This window comes from Phoxinus phoxinus, assembly GCF_949152265.1.
Source record: "Phoxinus phoxinus genome assembly, chromosome: 2".
NCBI classification, from domain to species: domain Eukaryota; kingdom Metazoa; phylum Chordata; class Actinopteri; order Cypriniformes; family Leuciscidae; genus Phoxinus; species Phoxinus phoxinus.
Genome location: NC_136877.1, coordinates 15,113,557 through 15,130,153, shown reverse-complemented (window position 1 = coordinate 15,130,153; position 16,597 = coordinate 15,113,557). Strand labels below are relative to the sequence as shown.

General features: G+C 37.1%; 1 protein-coding gene across 1 annotated transcript; it reads left to right on the top strand.

The window, feature by feature from the left end:
* The first annotated feature begins 8,696 nt into the window (after positions 1–8,696).
* On the top strand, positions 8,697–16,531 carry chmp5b (charged multivesicular body protein 5b). The gene is made up of 8 exons (XM_079599695.1): positions 8,697–8,895; positions 9,376–9,480; positions 10,416–10,462; positions 14,960–15,053; positions 15,169–15,240; positions 15,344–15,452; positions 15,607–15,722; positions 16,177–16,531. The coding sequence occupies exons 1-8, from the start codon at positions 8,827–8,829 to the stop codon at positions 16,225–16,227; spliced, it is 663 nt and encodes a 220-aa protein (XP_079455821.1). The 5' UTR covers positions 8,697–8,826; the 3' UTR covers positions 16,228–16,531.
* The last annotated feature ends 66 nt before the right edge of the window (positions 16,532–16,597 follow it).

The window sequence follows — 16,597 nt, the reverse complement described above, 5'->3', positions numbered from 1 at the left end:
AGACTGGATGTAAATGGTTGCAGCTAGCATACTAATCCAAATAAGTGACAAAATAAAACAAACATTTTCCTATTTACATGTTGTGATTTGTATAGTCACAGAGTGTACAAAAAACAAAGTCACATGAGACAGACATATTTTAACCGTATAAATACTGGGAACTATATTCTCTGAAGGCGAACCACTGCTACTTGGGCGGAGTGATAACCGCAGCACCTGAGACGCGCCGTTGTTTCTTCTGTCAACAAAACCAACGTGACTATACGTGAGCTCTAGCTCCGCTCAAGTGTCACTCATACCCCTTTTCCACCAACAAGAACCGGGTGCTGGTTCAGAGCCAGAGCCAGAGCTGGTTCAGAGTTGGTTCGACTGACGAGCTTACTAAGAACCGGTTTGCCTTTCCACCGGCTAGAGAGCCACAACAGAGCCAGATCTTACGTCACTGTATACGTGTAGTATAGTGCGCTAGTGCGGTAGCGCCAAACACAAACACGCTAGGCTTGTTCGAGATGCATCGGCTTCTTGCAGATGACATCAAAGCACAGCGATAGCGATCTAAAAGCACAAGGAGTCCTATGCTCTCCAAACACTACCGCAGCTCCGATCGGTTCTCGCGCTCCGATGCATCTCGAACAAGCCATCAACAATAACGGACATTGCAATACTATGGATGCTCATGGGATTGCAAAAATACATCGGAATCCAACACGTCCGTGCAGCGCGCCGTAACTTACATAGACGGATATTATAATCGAGCTGCTATTAGCTCGACTAGCTGCTATTTAAAAATCGCGGTCACAAGTTTCTATTCGTCTTGTTGGTCACGGTAACCCCGCCCCCAGCCCCTGACGCAAGCGGTTCTTACTTGGCTCCGTTCTAGACCCTGCAATGATTTGGTGCTACTTAAGAACCACTTTTACTGGTTCGGAGCTGGTGCTTTGGCGGTGGAAAAACAAAGAACCGATTTGAAACTAGGCTCTGGCTCCGAACCAGCACCAGCTCTGCCTTGGTGGAAAAGGGGTATCAGAGCGCGTTCGAGGCAACATTACAGGGTATACATGGAGCCCGTAAACAACTGCAATAGTAGTTACCACCCTATTCATATAATAGTGTCACTAACGTTACATTAGATCTAAGTTAGCTAATGGCACTGTTACAGTAACGTTAGGCTAAACATTTAAAAATATAACAGAACACTTACCGCAGCCGCTCCACTTTCTCCTGTATGTGATATCGATGGGATGGCCGTATCCTTCAGCACACGTTTCATGGTCCTTGTGGAAAATTCAATTTTTTGAAAATAGTCCTCCTCGGTGAAATGTACCGAGCAAACATAATGTCCCTTGATTTAGGTGTGTTTTGATCAATATCCAGAGCAAGTAGCCATTTCTTCATCCGGTCAGCGTTTTTAGTTGGAATTCTATGAAACATCATGGTATTACCTGGTCTCCCCTGTTTATTGTCACAGCTCTTTACAATACAGCGAAAATCCATGATTGTAAACTACGCTTTTACTATTTATAAATTGCTGACTCTGTTACCCAAACTCTGAACGAACTCTCTGCTCCTCAACGGCGCGTCTCAGGTGCTGCGGTTATCACTCCGCCCAAGTAGCAGTGCTTCGCCTTCAGAGAATATAGTTCCCAGTATTTATACGGTTAAAATATGTCTGTGTCTCATGTGACTTTGTTTTTTGTACACTCTGTGACTATACAAATCACAACATGTAAATAGGAAAATGTTTGCGTTATTTTGTCACTTATTTGGATTAGTATGCTAGCTGCAACCATTTACATCCAGTCTTTGTGCTAAGCTAGGCTAGCGGTGGGTGCGTCAAACAGACTTATAGCACGCACGGAGATGAAAAAGGTATGTATGGACTTATATAACTCTGGGGGATAAGGTGAATAGGCTAAAGTCCCAAAAAGTCGTAGTGTTCCTTTAATTGGCGGCGTATAATATCTCAAAGTCCAAACAAACGCCGCAGCAGGCTGAGACATGAGGGTTTACACTGAAGACGCGTTGCGCTAAATCATTGCACATGATGGAATGTCTTTATTGCTCTCTTTCACAAGCTTAGAAAACATAAACACTTACGTTGATTGATGTACTTCATAAACCGTGCAAAGATACCTCAGACAGTGCGTTAATTGACGTTGGTGACGGTCAACAGAAAGTTTCTCCCCATGCTCACCCTGCAGCCATGATCCAAACAACCCGCCATGTCCCACAGGTGAACATACACGCTAATATATACTCACCACACCCCCTCACAGTGCCATAGTTACCAATGACGTCACACCGCACGTGCACATACACAACAGTATAGAAGGAAAGAAGAAATATCACAAAAGACTAATCAAACCCAATGTATGGCTCCTACATTAATGTTATAAAGAAGAGGATCTATGACCTCTAGAAGCATCTCTTTCAGTAGCTTAGTCGGTATAGTTGATTTAGATGATTTAACGAGTTTAGACAATTCTTCCTCTCCTATAGCAATGAATGAATTTTTCGTCAGGGACACTACAATGCACTGCCTGATGCATTACTGTAGAGATGGTTGCATAGTAATAATTTTCTCCCTAATATTATCAATCTTGTAAGTAAAGAAGTTAATAAAGTCATTACTGCTGTGCTGCATGGAAACATCTGGGGCCCTATTTTAACGATCTGAAATGCAAGTGTCAAAGCACAAGTAACTTTGTGGGCGGATCCCGGCGCTGTTGCTATTTTCCCGGCGGGATAAACGACTCTTGCGCCTGGCGCAAATCTAAAATGGGTTGGTCTGAAGTAGCTTCATTATTCATAGGTGTGGTTTGGGCGTAACGTGAAATAAACCAATCAGAGCGTCCTCTCACATTCCCTTTAAGAGCAGACACGCTTGTTCCACGGCGGATTGCTATTATAACGGCGGGTTTGCCAGGCGCACGCCAGGAGCAGTTCACAGCCGAGGAGACCGACGTTCTCGTCAGGGCCGTAAAACACAGAGAAGTGACATTGGGCTTAATTAATTTACTGGCCCAAATTAGCTTCGGTTAAACAGGCGTATAATTTGGGTAAATGTGTAGCCTAATCTAGATTTTTTAAAAAAATCTAGATAGATCTTTTTCACATCTTCACGGACACAACAATGATTTCCCTCGTGTGTTAATATTTTTCCTTGTAATAATGTATGATTTGCAAAAATGAAAACTGCTGCGTCTGTTTATATTAGAGAATCAAAGTGGATGCGCGTTAACACGCTACATTATGGCCAAGGACGCGCCCTTAAAATACCATATCACTAACGCGCAACGCGCCACGCGCCACTGTCTTCAGACTGTTTTTTCCTGGTCAGTGGCACAATTGCTTGAAAATAGTGGAAAATAGCACCAGTCAATTGCGCTGGGTGCAAGATAGGGCCCCTGGGCTTGAAGCTTTATTTTTCATTAGTTTAGCCACTGTTTCAACTAAATACCTAGGGTTTTGTTTATTTTCTTCTAATAGGGTTGAAAAATAAGCAGATCTAGCAGCTTTTAAGGCCTCTCTGTATAGTGCTCTCTTTCCATGAAAGCGAAATACCTCTAGTTTTGTTTTGTTGCGTTCCATTTTTCTGGCTGCTCTCTTAAGGGCCTGAGTGTGCTCGTTGTGCCACGGCGTTGGACTATTTTCTTTAATCTTCTTTAAGTGCAAAGGAGCAACTGTGTCTAAAGTGCTAGAAAAGAGAGAGTTAAAAGTTTCTGTCGCAATATCGAGTTCTTCTATGCTATCTGGGATGCTGAGATGATTAAACTGATCAGGAAGATTATTAAAAAAGCAATCTTTAGTGGTGATCTGAGATGTCATCGCTCTGCTGCAGAATTTCAACGGCATCAACATTGATTCCATGTGATAGTATTAGATCTAGAGTATGATTACGGCAATGAGTAGGTCCTGACACATGTTGTCTAACTCCAATAGAGTTAAGAATATTTTTAAATGCCAATCCCAATGCATCTTTTTCGTTATCTCCATGTATTTTAAAATCACCAATTAGGGCTTTATCTAGCCAGTACTAACTGATAGAAAGTCATTCTTTGATAAAGTTTGTATTCTGGTGGCCTGAATACAGTAGCCAGCACAAATCTCAAACGTGATTTATCATTTACACTAGATATTGTTATATTAAGCACCAACACTTCAAAATAATTTGTAATTCTAGAATTAGTAATTCTGAAAATATTACTATAAATTACAGCAACACCTCCCCCTTTGCCTTTCAGACGAGGTTTATGTTTATTCTGTCCTCAGTGTGTGTGACTGTACACAAATCGACAGATAGCTAACAGGCTTCAAGAGAAAGTCAGAGGCTGGAGTAAAGTTCAAGGTTCTTTACTGTTGTCGTAATTCTCATGAAGGAATCTTTGTAAAACTGAAATGATACAGAAACATAGCACCAATCACTGAATGCTATTCAAACACGTCATACATTAACAGACATAAAATAATATACCTTTAAGCTACAAAGTTGTAACATACAGTATATGTATTACACTCAGCTGGAATACTTATAGCTGTAAATAACTTGTAAATATAGTATGTGCAGCTCAACAGCTAAACTAACAAACTATTGGAGAAAATTCCAGCCAGATAATACCTAGAATATAAAAATTGACTGCTGGCAGTAGATCCTTTTTCTATTTAGCACCTAAACTTTGCAACAATCTTCCTAACATTGTCCGGGTAGCAGACACACTCTGTCAGTTCAAATCTAGACTAAAAACACATCTCTTTGGCCTAGCATACACATAACACATAATAGACTTCTATAACTCAATGTTAGGCTGCATAGATTAGGTCAGCTGGAACTGGGAACACTTCCCATAAATCCTGATGTACTTGGTACATCATAAGAAGGATGGCGTCTACTCTAATATTAGTCTCTCTGTTTATCCCGAGGTTTACCGCAGTCCGCCGGATCCAGGCCGTATCCAGATCTGATGAAGGACCAGCACCTGGACACGACAACAACGCAGCCCTGAAGTGTCAACTAGTCTCTCCCCTATGCTGGACCAGTGTCTGGACCCATCCACAACGCATCCCTGAAGTGCCAGCCTCATCAGCCCTGTGAAGGCCTCATCGTCATGACAGTCACGACAGCCACTGATCTTCAACAACTCGTCTCCATACCAGCATGATGACTCCAACTTTCAACCATATGGAAATGGATAAATACTCTCAATGTTCTGATCCAATCTGACTTCTGACCTGTAATGCTGCCCGAATCATAATCATACACTTTTCGTTCGTTGGCCAGAGGAGAACTGGCCCTCCGACTGAGTCTGGTTTCTCCCAAGGTTTTTTTTCTCCATTCTCACCCGATGGAGTTTTGGTTCCTTGCCGCTGTTGCCTTGGCTTTTGGCTTGCTTAGTTGGAGACATTTAATATTCAACAATATTATTGATCTGCCTTACTTAAGGTGGACGATGACGCAATTTTCTACTAGAAAACAACTTTGTTGTATTATTTTCATGTTCACTGTGAAGCTGCTTTGATACAATCTGTATTGTAAAAAGCGCTATATAAATAAAGGTGACTTGACTTGACGATCTTTCTGGGCCTTGAAAGTGCTGACTATGTGGGGTTAGAAAACTCTCGTATTTCATCAAAAAGATTTTAAATTGTGTTTCGAAGTAACCCTTTATCTACAACACTGCTTCAGTATTACTTTTACACAGTAAACGCTGCTGATTTTGCTGTAATTAATTTTTATATATAGATATTTCTATATATAAAACCCCCCTGGTGTGACAACTCATGCAGTGCAACACATCTCCTTCGCATAGAGTTGATCAGGTTGTCTAATCAGCATCTTGATATGCCACAAGGTGGATGGATTATCTCGGCAAAGAAGTAGTGCTCACTAACACAGATTTAGACAGATTTGTGAACAATATTTGAGAGAAATAGGCCTTTTGTGTACATAGAAAAAGTCTTAGATCTTTGAGTTCAGCTCATGAAAAATGGTGGCAAAAACAAGTGTTGCGTTTATAATTTTGTTCAGTGTAATATGATGCATTACTTGAACAGTGAGACAAGCCAGGATCCACACATCTTGGTGCTTGGGGACAAAGATAACTCTTCCCAAGTTCTCACCATTTTCAACAGGGAGGCAGTTGAAAAGGAGACTTTACTTCAAGCAGTGGATGTATGCTTCAAAATGTTCTACATCTATCTATGACATAAACTACCCAAAGCCCTCTGCTCCCATTTGGGAGTTTTTGCAGCATACAGTCTATAATATTCCTGGAAGAGTTCCTTCAATACATTGCCACCACCCTAAAAGCTTAGTATTCAATCAATGTTACTGATCATCAGCAGGTCCAGTAGCCAACAGACATATTAAGATGAATTTATGTACTATACATTTGCACTTCTGTGTAAGGTTTGAGTTTGTGTACTATATGTGATTTTGTGTATACATCTGTGTAAATTTTTTAATTTATGTACTGTATGTGCACCCGTGTTTTGAATTTAAATTTTAAATGTATTGTGTATTTTAGATGTACACAGTTGCTTATGTTTTTAATTATATATTTGAGTAGCCTATATTTCAAAATTTTTAGTTTGACACATTTGTGTGCTATTTATTTTATTTATTATTATGCACATAATTGCGTATATTTTACTAGGCTCACTATAGTACATGTTTCATTTAATACTTAAAACATGTTAAAGGGGTGGTAAAGTATGATTTCACTTTTCTAGTTAGTGTGAAATGTTGCTGTTTGAGCATAAACAACATCTGCAAAATTGGTAGGGACTACACGACATTCCTCCTGGGTTAGTGACATCAGCAACCCTAAAATGTACATAAACCCCGCCCCCGGGAACACGCACGTCCATGTTGAGAAGAGGAAAAGTTGTTGTATAAGAGTACATTTGTGAGTCAGCTCAAACTTTAGCATCCATCTTTTCACATGCAATAGAAGGTCACTCTGCATCTCACAACAGTTCCTATACGAGCGATTTATAGATTATCATGACAGAATATGCTAATTGAAGATAGTTAACTCCACACATCAGCAACATAAATTCATAAACTAACCATTCAGAGACATACATGTTGCATTCTACATGTTGTCACATCTTCTCGAGTCTCTCCATCTTTGTCTGACTCCGTTTTAACATTAAAGGCAGTTTCTGTCATTTTAGTGTGTCTGGGTGAGGTCTGGGTAACACACAAGCTCTTATTATGGGTTATTTTGAACCCAACATTATTAAGTGAGTGGGATGAACTTCTTCAATAGAATTGAAGTTCCATTAAAATTCCAATCATTTCTACTGTATACTGAAACATGATATGTAATTCTCTTTTCAACACATTCATTATTTTAAATAGGGAATGTAAACCGCTGCTGCTATGTCCAGATTCTGGATTCTTTGATCCATCTGTGAATATTTGAATACTAACATTCCTTTCTCTCTGTGTGTCCCTGTGTGCTCCAGTAGCCCATGTACATTTTTTTTATGTGCATGGATCTCGTGTACTGCAGTGAGGTGAGCTGACATTATGTGATCAAATACAATACACTTAATTACACTCCACAGCGCCACCCAGTGCATTTAATTATAACTGATTTTTTTTGTTCTTGGGATTTATCTATAGACTGTGGGCTAAATGGATTCGCATTAACGGCCAGCAGCAATGCAAAATAGTATGGATTTGCATATGAATATGATTTGTTTTATGAATAATAGTGGTGGGGACAACACGTCCCACCCGCAAATTAGGCTACGCCTATGACTTAAAGGGATAGTTCACTTTAAAATTAAAATTCTGTCATCATTTACTCACCCTCAAGTTGTTTCAAACCTGTATTAATTTATTTCTTCTGCTGAACACAAAGAAAGATATTTTGAAGAATGTCAGTAACCAAACAGTAGTCTGTACCCATTGACTTCCATAGTATTTTTTTTTTCCTACTATGGAAGTCAATGGGTACAGACTACTGTTTGGTTACTGACATTCTTCAAAATATCTTTCTTTGTGTTCAGCAGAAGAAATAAATTAATACAGGTTTGAAACAACTTGAGGGTGAGTAAATGATGACAGAATTTTAATTTTAAAGTGAACTATCCCTTTAAAGATGTAAACCATAAAACCCCCAGACTTAAAGATGTACAACCCCAAACTAGCCAAGCACATTTTATTCAGTCCACTTATGAGAGTTGTAGCAATGTGCCCGGTCCAAAATGGCGGCGACGTTGAAGCACGTCAACGTTGATCCTGTGGAGAATGCGGCGTCACAGACACACCTTCGATCGGGTGAGGACCCGATACCTCATGACACGACACGGCCCATAGAAACTGCCGCTAATGAGACAAAGTGTTAGAAAAAGATTCTTGATTTTTGATGCAAGATGCAAGATTTTTTAATTTCATTGTTTTATAAGGACTTTATTTAGTTATTTATGACTCTGTACTGTATTCCCCTATTGTTGACTCACACAAATTAATAAATAGATAAAGGGCTAGGCACTTATAGGATTGTATAAAGGCCATTATATTATTATTATTATTATTGTATTGTACTCTTGCTGTGGTTTATTATATTTTTATTTTTTAATTGAATATTTATAATTGTATGATTATCGTATATGGCATTATTATTATTAATAATAATTATAATAATAAAAAAATGTAGCTAAAGAGTTTTATTTATATATAACACACCCCTTGACGTAATGATCACGTCAGTACTTCCGGGTTCCTTGGCTCCGTTTTGTTGTTGGGCGAAGGAAGAGATAGCCTACTGTTTTCTTCTTTTTTTATTTAGCCTGTTTGTTTAAAATAGTGTCGGGATGAATCGTATCTTCGGACGAGGGAAACCAAAAGGACCACCACCGAACCTCACGGACTGTATATCAGGTGTATGTGTTTGTTCTGTTTAACTTTTGAGGCTAATAAACAAAAGAACTTTGTCCTGAACGCTGAAATGGCTTAATTTTTGCTTAAATCTTTCTCTGAATTGTATTTCTTCGTATTATTAGCCTGGATATTTAAATATTTTATTTGTTTTGAGTGATTGAAATATGTTTTGCTGTGTCATGTTGTAAAACAGACGCTGTCCATATAGGAAAACATCACACGATACATTTATGTTGTTATTTTTATAGTTGTTGACATGGTTGGTGTTTCTTCAATACACAACATTTGTTCTGAAAGTTGTGTTGGCAAAAGGCTTGTGTTGAGGTTGTGTGTGAACCAGTCCTGCTGGTTTCTGACCTATCACTGGATGCCATTTTTTTCTGCATTTAACATTATGGCTGCTACTGGTATCTTCTCATTTTCTGAGTTAATTATGTTATATACTATATGATGATATCTTTCTTTGGCTTGCTAAATTCTAGGTCGACTCACGAGCAGAGTCCGTTGACAAGAAGGTAGCCAGACTTGATGCTGAACTGATGAAATACAAAGATCAGATGAAGAAAATGAGGGATGGCCCATCAAAGGTAAAATTCGGCTTAGACTTTACTCGAGTGGAATAATAGATTTCTGTAACATTATAGCTAGAATAAAATTGAGTGAACAATTGTTTTACTGTTTCATTTACTTAAAATAACAACAACAAATCACCATCTAATCTCCATATAACTTGTATGCTAGGCCTATATGAAGTCTTTTGAAGCCATATGATTTTGTTGCTATATATATATATATATATATATATATATATATATATATATATATATATATTTAGGGCTGTCAAAAGATTAATCGTGATTAATCGCATCCAAAATAAAAGTTTGTGTTTGCATAATATATGTGTGTACTGTGTAGAATTATTATGTATAAATACACACACATTCATGTAGCCTATAGGCTACATTTAAGAAATATTTGCATTTATATACTGTATATACATTTATATAATTTATATTATATATAAATATTTTATATATAAATATAACCAATTTTTCTTAAATATACACATGATTGTGTGTGTTTTTATATATATAAATAATTATACATACATATACATATATATATATACACTTGGTGTGGGAGAACAGATTGAAATTTAAGATGTTATTTGCTAAAAATCATAAATTTTTCTATAGCTTTAAAATTCAATTCATACTTGCACGTATTCAAACCAGGTGTCACAATTTTCTGAGACACAAGCACCAATGGTGTTTGGCATTGTTTAGACCTGGTGTGACGTTTTTATATGCTAGTTTTGAAAATCTACAAATGTCTGATGACAATTATCTTACTTAGGCCTAAATATTTATTTACTTAAAAAACAACAACAACAATCAACATTCAGCCATATGTGTTGTCAACAAAGCGTCACACACCACTCAGTGTATGAAGATCTGCCCTGACAGTGCAAGCAGGACATTGACAGAAATCATATAATCTATTTTCTTTGCTTCTTTTCTAGAACATGGTGAAACAGAAAGCCATGCGAGTCCTCAAACAGAAGAGAATGTAAGTGCCCTTGTACTCATCCTGTTGTCATCCACTTAAATACTTAATTCCTAACTTAATAGGCTATTTGTTTTTAAACATTTCTTCAGACTTAAACATTTTTACTTTTTAATCAGAACTAAAACATGCCCTAAATTTTGATTGAAAATATTCTGATTCCTTATTATTTGTTAGCACTTTACAGTAAGGTTCTATTTGTTAACCATTAGTTAACATGAAGTAACAATGAAAAATACTTCTAACATTAATTTGAGGTAAAGTTAATTTCAACATTTACTAATACATTATTAAAACCAAAAGTTATTCAGTTAATGCTGTTTAATGGACCTGAGCTAAAATTAATTAAGAATGGACAGTTGTATTTTTATTAAAGGTCCCATTTTTCCTGTGTTTTTGAAACTTTGATTGTTTTTTTACATGCGAAACATAAACACATGTTATATTGCACACTGTAAACACAGTATTTTTCACAAAATTTACTTATCATCTGTATACCGCTGTTTTCACTGTCCTAAAAACGGGCTGATGACTTCCTTGTTCAATGAAGTCCCTCCTTCAGAAATACGTAACGAGTTCTGATTGTGCCAGCGGTTCCTGTGTTGTGATTCGACAGCAGCTTAAGCGCACGTTGCCCGGAAAGGTCACGCCTCTTACCATAACGTGGAGATGCATGCGCTCAGTGTTATTGTAAACATGGTCAAACAAAGGTGATTTGACTGCGGGATGAAAATAACAGCATCTCGATGACATGGCGACAAACACTCTACAAACGCAACTCTTCCTCTTCCCTGTAGGAGCGCAACAAGACCATGCCCCTTTTTTGTGTGTATTCCTGTGGGCGGAGGTTAGTCAAAAAACTGTTCTACTGATGTCATTAAAGCAGGAAGTAGAGGGATGTAGTCCAAACCGACCGTTCGCTGTAGGCTTTGAAAGGGGACTTCTGTTAAATAAAATATCTCGCTTGGCATTGAACTTTGAGCTTTATAATTTTACAGGTATTATTTATGCTCTAACAGCAACATTACACACTAGCTAAAGTTTAAAAAATGGGATCACGAAGAACAGTACCTTTAAATAGCTTAACAATGCATTAACTAACAATGAGCAATACATTTGTTACAATAGTTGTTATTCTTTAACAAATGCAATGCATTAACTAACAGGACCTCTTTGTAAAGTGTTAAATATTGTTCTTTACACTTCTTTTGCAATTTAATCTGTTTAAAACATTTGTTTACTTTATACAAACGTATTCAGAGTTCTTTTGGTTATAAGAAAAAAGTTGGTAGGACAACACTTAAGTTTTGTATCTTAATTCAATTCTGTGAAAAAAGCTTCAGTTATTGTGATATGAAACTAGGTGCTGTTATCATGTGTTAGCACTTATCTAGGTGATGGTCACATGCTTGAGCAACAGCAAATTCTGAACTATCAGCCATTTTAAAAGAAAAATTAAAGCTGTAATATTAACGTTGTCCACTTGAGGGAGCCACGGGATAAGGAATCTTTTAAAGTCGGCATGAAATCAAATTTGACAAATCTTCTTTTTATATGTAATATTGTAGTGTTTATTATAAATGATTTATCTGTGCACTTCATTGTTTTTTAACAATTCATCTACCCTTATAATCTTCAAAACAAATACATTACCCTTCCCTCCCCCCTCGAAACGACCTCTCTTCTCTTTCGGTCACGTGCCGTAGCAAAAGGGTGCGGCCAGAGCCGATGAGGGTGCGGCTATTGGTGTCTGTCTCGTTAAATATAAATATGGGCTGATTCCTGCCTGAAAATTTAGCTGCTCGTCCTCGTTCTCATCGCCAGGCTCCTCAATAAAAAAATCCTTAATGGGAGGGTAACAGTGGGGAGTCTGGTGGAGAGAAATCCTCCATAACTGAATGTAAACTGGCATTCAAATCTGCCTCCATTTTGTTTGCAACGCCCAACCTCCAACGATCCAATCAATTCCCGAAGGACGAAATCAAGCCCCGCCCTACATTTTTTTCTAATTTCAGAAGCCGTTTCACTCGGATATCACAACAAGGACAAAATGACAATCTCAACTTCCGTTTCATGCCGACTTTAAAAGGTTAGTTCAACCAAAAGTGAAAATTCTGTCATTAATTACTTGCCCTCATGTCGTTCCAAACCACAAGACTTTCTGTCATCGTCTGAACTCAAATGAAGGTCTTTTTTGATGAAATCTGGGAGTTTTCTGTCTCTCCATAGATTGCTACACAACTACCACTTTGACTCTTCAAAAAGAATTGAGCACATGACTAAAATAGTCAAACATTTCTGAAGACACAATGGCTTTTTATGATGAACAATTTGAACTTGGGCTGTTATCCACATATAAACATTAATCAACTCACACATCAGTTGTGGTAAACAACATGTTCTCTTGACATGCAAGAACCAATGAGGTTCATTCTCGTGTGACGGAGCACGTTTGAGCTTCCGCAAGAGGTTTGTTCTCTCGCGTCAAGCGGCAGGTTGAGCTTCTGTATGTTCGCTGATCAATGTTTATATGTGAATATTTCTTTCTAATTTAACTAAATTAAATGTGTTCATCATATAAAGCAATTCTGTCTCGTCAGAAAATTTTGACTAAACCACTCAATTCATATGGATTAGTTTTACAATCTCTTTAACATTTTGAATGGTAGTTGCATAGCTGTCATGAAGGGACAAAAGCTCTCAGATTTCATCAAAAAGTTCCAAAGATAGACGAAAGCCTTACGGGTTTGGAATGACATGAGGGTGAGTAATTAATGACAGAATTTTCATTTTTGGGTGAACTAACCCTTTAAAATTGATTTCTCCGATGAATTAGGTTTCACAATGGCTTGCTACATCATGTCAAGAAAACAGTTTGTATGTTTTTTTTTTGTTGACCAAAAGGGCATGTACTGATGTAAAGGGAAGAAGTTTAAGGGTAGCTTAAATATTTAGGAATAATAATAGATTCTCAGCTTTCTTTCAAAAAAAAAAAACATGTAAAGAAAGTTGTTAACATAATTTAATTTAGCTAATTTTAGATTTTTTTAGAAATAGCTTGACTAAAGAAGCATCAGTGTTATTTATGAATTCCAAACTATGAAATTATTGCCTATTCTTAAACCAGTTGAAATGGTTAATAAACAAGCTTTTAAGGTTTTAGATAAAAAAAAGCCAAATATCTCCCATCATTATAGTGTTTTGGGAAACATTTTATTAAATTTGCTGATTTAGTACTTGTTTTCAAGATTTTAAATGGTTTTGCTCTATCAGTTTTCAAGGATATATATGACATTACAGGACTGTACACAAGAGCTGGTATAACGTGATTGAAATGTACCATTGAGGAAAAAGTACCTTTGGCTAGTTATCATTTGTTTTGAGAGTAACACATGATTGGAATAGACTTCCAACAGAAATAAAATAATTAAAACATATTACCGCTCATTGTGGAACAGGGAAAACTGATGAAAGTGATTAACTCAGAAACTTCATTACAAAACGGTTGCCAACCCCTGCTCTAAAAGGTTGAAATTGTGGTTACTGTTGAATCAAAATTGAGCATTTGTAGAGATTCTGTTATGGCAGTTTTGTATTTAGGTGTTAAATTTAGTTTGTTTGTTTTAAACAACATAACCAGATAAATGTAGGTGTCGTTAGCATAAAGGTGAAAGGACACTTTTAAATAGATCCCAAAGGAAGCATATAAAGAGAAAATAATACACGGCCGAGAATTGAGCCCTGGGGAACACCAGAATTCCAGAGGAGAAATGATGTCCAAGGTGGACCGCATAATCTCCTATTAGTTAAGTATGAGCGAAACCATTGCAACACCGCACCAATTTTCGCTTCCCACAAAGGAAACCTAATTGGTCTGTATCATAATTATGTATCCCAAATAGGGATGTGACTGTGAGGAAATTTCTCCCCAGTTAAGGTTCCACCTAGTTCCTACTGGTATCACCTTTGGGGGGACAGAGGAGTTTTCCCCCCTTTTCCACCTCACTTTAAAGGCTTTGTTCAGACTGCCAGTCCAAATCTGATTTTTGTGCATATCTGATTTAAATTTGATCAGATTTAGAAAGTGTGAACGGCAAAAAAATCACATGAAATAGAAATCCTTTTCAATCTGACTGCTCTGATCAGATTCCGCATAGTTTTTGTGACTTTCTCACGTCACGTAAAACATAATTGCAGACATAGGAAACATGCAGAATGTCACTGCAGAAACAAGGTTGTGTTGTCAAAATAACGGTGGGGGGCAGTGCCGCGGTGGGCAAGTGATGTAAGCAGCTGAACACACCGCAGACTAATCGTAGCAAGCCTTACCTTGAAGTGTTAGTGGTCCCACTTCTTTAACTTAAAATATGACTTGAAATATTGATAAAATGTGACTTGTTAGTACATAGTTAAAGACACTTAATATAAATTGAGTCCATGTTAGTTGTGCTTGAGTGCATTTGAAATTGATATGACACAGGGAAATTGTTGTATTTCCAGGTATGAAGGGCAGAGAGATCAGTTGACGCAGCAGTCATTTAACATGGAACAAGCAAACTACACCATCCAGACACTAAAAGACACCAAGACCACTGTAAGAATGCAGTCATAAGAATACAAATAAAACATACAAATTTAACTTATTTACTTTTAAGAAATGCTGCAAGCCTACCTTTTTGTATGTATGCATGCTTTTTTTATATATATAGGTGGACGCAATGAAAGTTGGTGCCAAAGAAATGAAAAAAGCATACAAGAATATTAAAATTGATCAGATAGAGGTAAGATTCTGTTTGTCCCTTCACCAAAGTAAAATTGTAACTGTATGACCTGATTAAAAAATGGAATGCGTGTATAAGGACATTTTTGCTGTTCATGCTGCAGGATCTGCAAGACCAGATGGAGGACATGATGGAAGATGCTAATGAAGTACAAGAAGCTCTTAGTCGCAGCTACGGGACACCAGACATCGATGAAGATGACCTGGAGGCAGGTTAGTTAAAACGGGCATCGAGTTAGTTTGTGCATTTAGTTTTACATTTGATTTTTGGTCTATTTCGAATAAATATACATTTACTTTGTTCACTATAATACATATCGGTAATAATGTTGGTTTTACATCTGTGATTATTTGTTTGTACCATAAGAGCTGGATGCACTTGGTGACGAACTCCTTATGGACGATGATAATTCCTATCTGGACGAGGCTTCTTCTGCTCCAGCTATACCAGAGGGAGTGCCAGGAGACAGAACCGCTAACCGGGTACACAAGCTTAAAGAGCCACAAAACCCTAAAACACTATATATATATATATATATAATGTACTGTATTTTCTGGAATACAAGTCACATTTTTATCATCTGAAACGTGCTGAGAAATATACTTCCCATTTCAGTAATAAACAAAAGGTACACAATTGATAAATGCATTGGAAAAGATTGTTTCAAGTCTCTTTCATGGATTATTTTATTATTAATTGCTTAATAGTGGCAATTTATTATATCAAAAAAATACTGCATAATCCATACTGTATCTCATTTAAAAAATTTAAATAAATCTGTATTTTGCTAAATATAAAGTGTGTATGAAATGGCAACACATTATTCTAAACACTGCATTTTTATTTACCTATTATTTTACGTAGTATAACATTGGATGTCTCCACAATGAAGAAATAATTTTTAGTTGATTTGCGTATTCTGCTGTTTGCACACAGGATGGAGTACTGGTGGATGAGTTTGGCCTACCTCAGATTCCAGCTACATAATAGAACAAAGTTACACAATTCTAAACCATCAAATGACTTGGACAAATATCTAGACACACCATCTGGATCTACATAAGATTATAACCTTTTAATGCTCCATAAAGAATCAATCCATGATAGTATCCATCATGGATTTAGCACCATTAATCTTTGGGGTTACTTTTTTTTAATGTATGTGGTATTTTCTTCTGTTTAGATTCTATTGCTATGATTTATTTTCTAAAGGAGTTGATCAGTTGACACTTTGTACGGCAATACACTTTCTTATTCAAAGCAAATATAAAGAAATTATTATATGACAATGTTTGAGGGTTGAATGTGCAGTCTCTTATTTTGTGCAATTCTGCAATGCCAGTGGTTCAAAACTAGT

What these genes read in the sequence shown, in the direction of transcription:
- chmp5b (XM_079599695.1), top strand. Translation starts at nt 8,827, where the DNA reads ATGAATCGTATCTTCGGACGAGGGAAACCAAAAGGACCACCACCGAAC. An exon ending in TTAAAATTGATCAGATAGAG is followed by an intron (nt 15,241 to 15,343) that starts GTAAGATTCTGT and finishes TTCATGCTGCAG; the next exon opens with GATCTGCAAGACCAGATGGA. An exon ending in GAGACAGAACCGCTAACCGG is followed by an intron (nt 15,723 to 16,176) that starts GTACACAAGCTT and finishes GTTTGCACACAG; the next exon opens with GATGGAGTACTGGTGGATGA.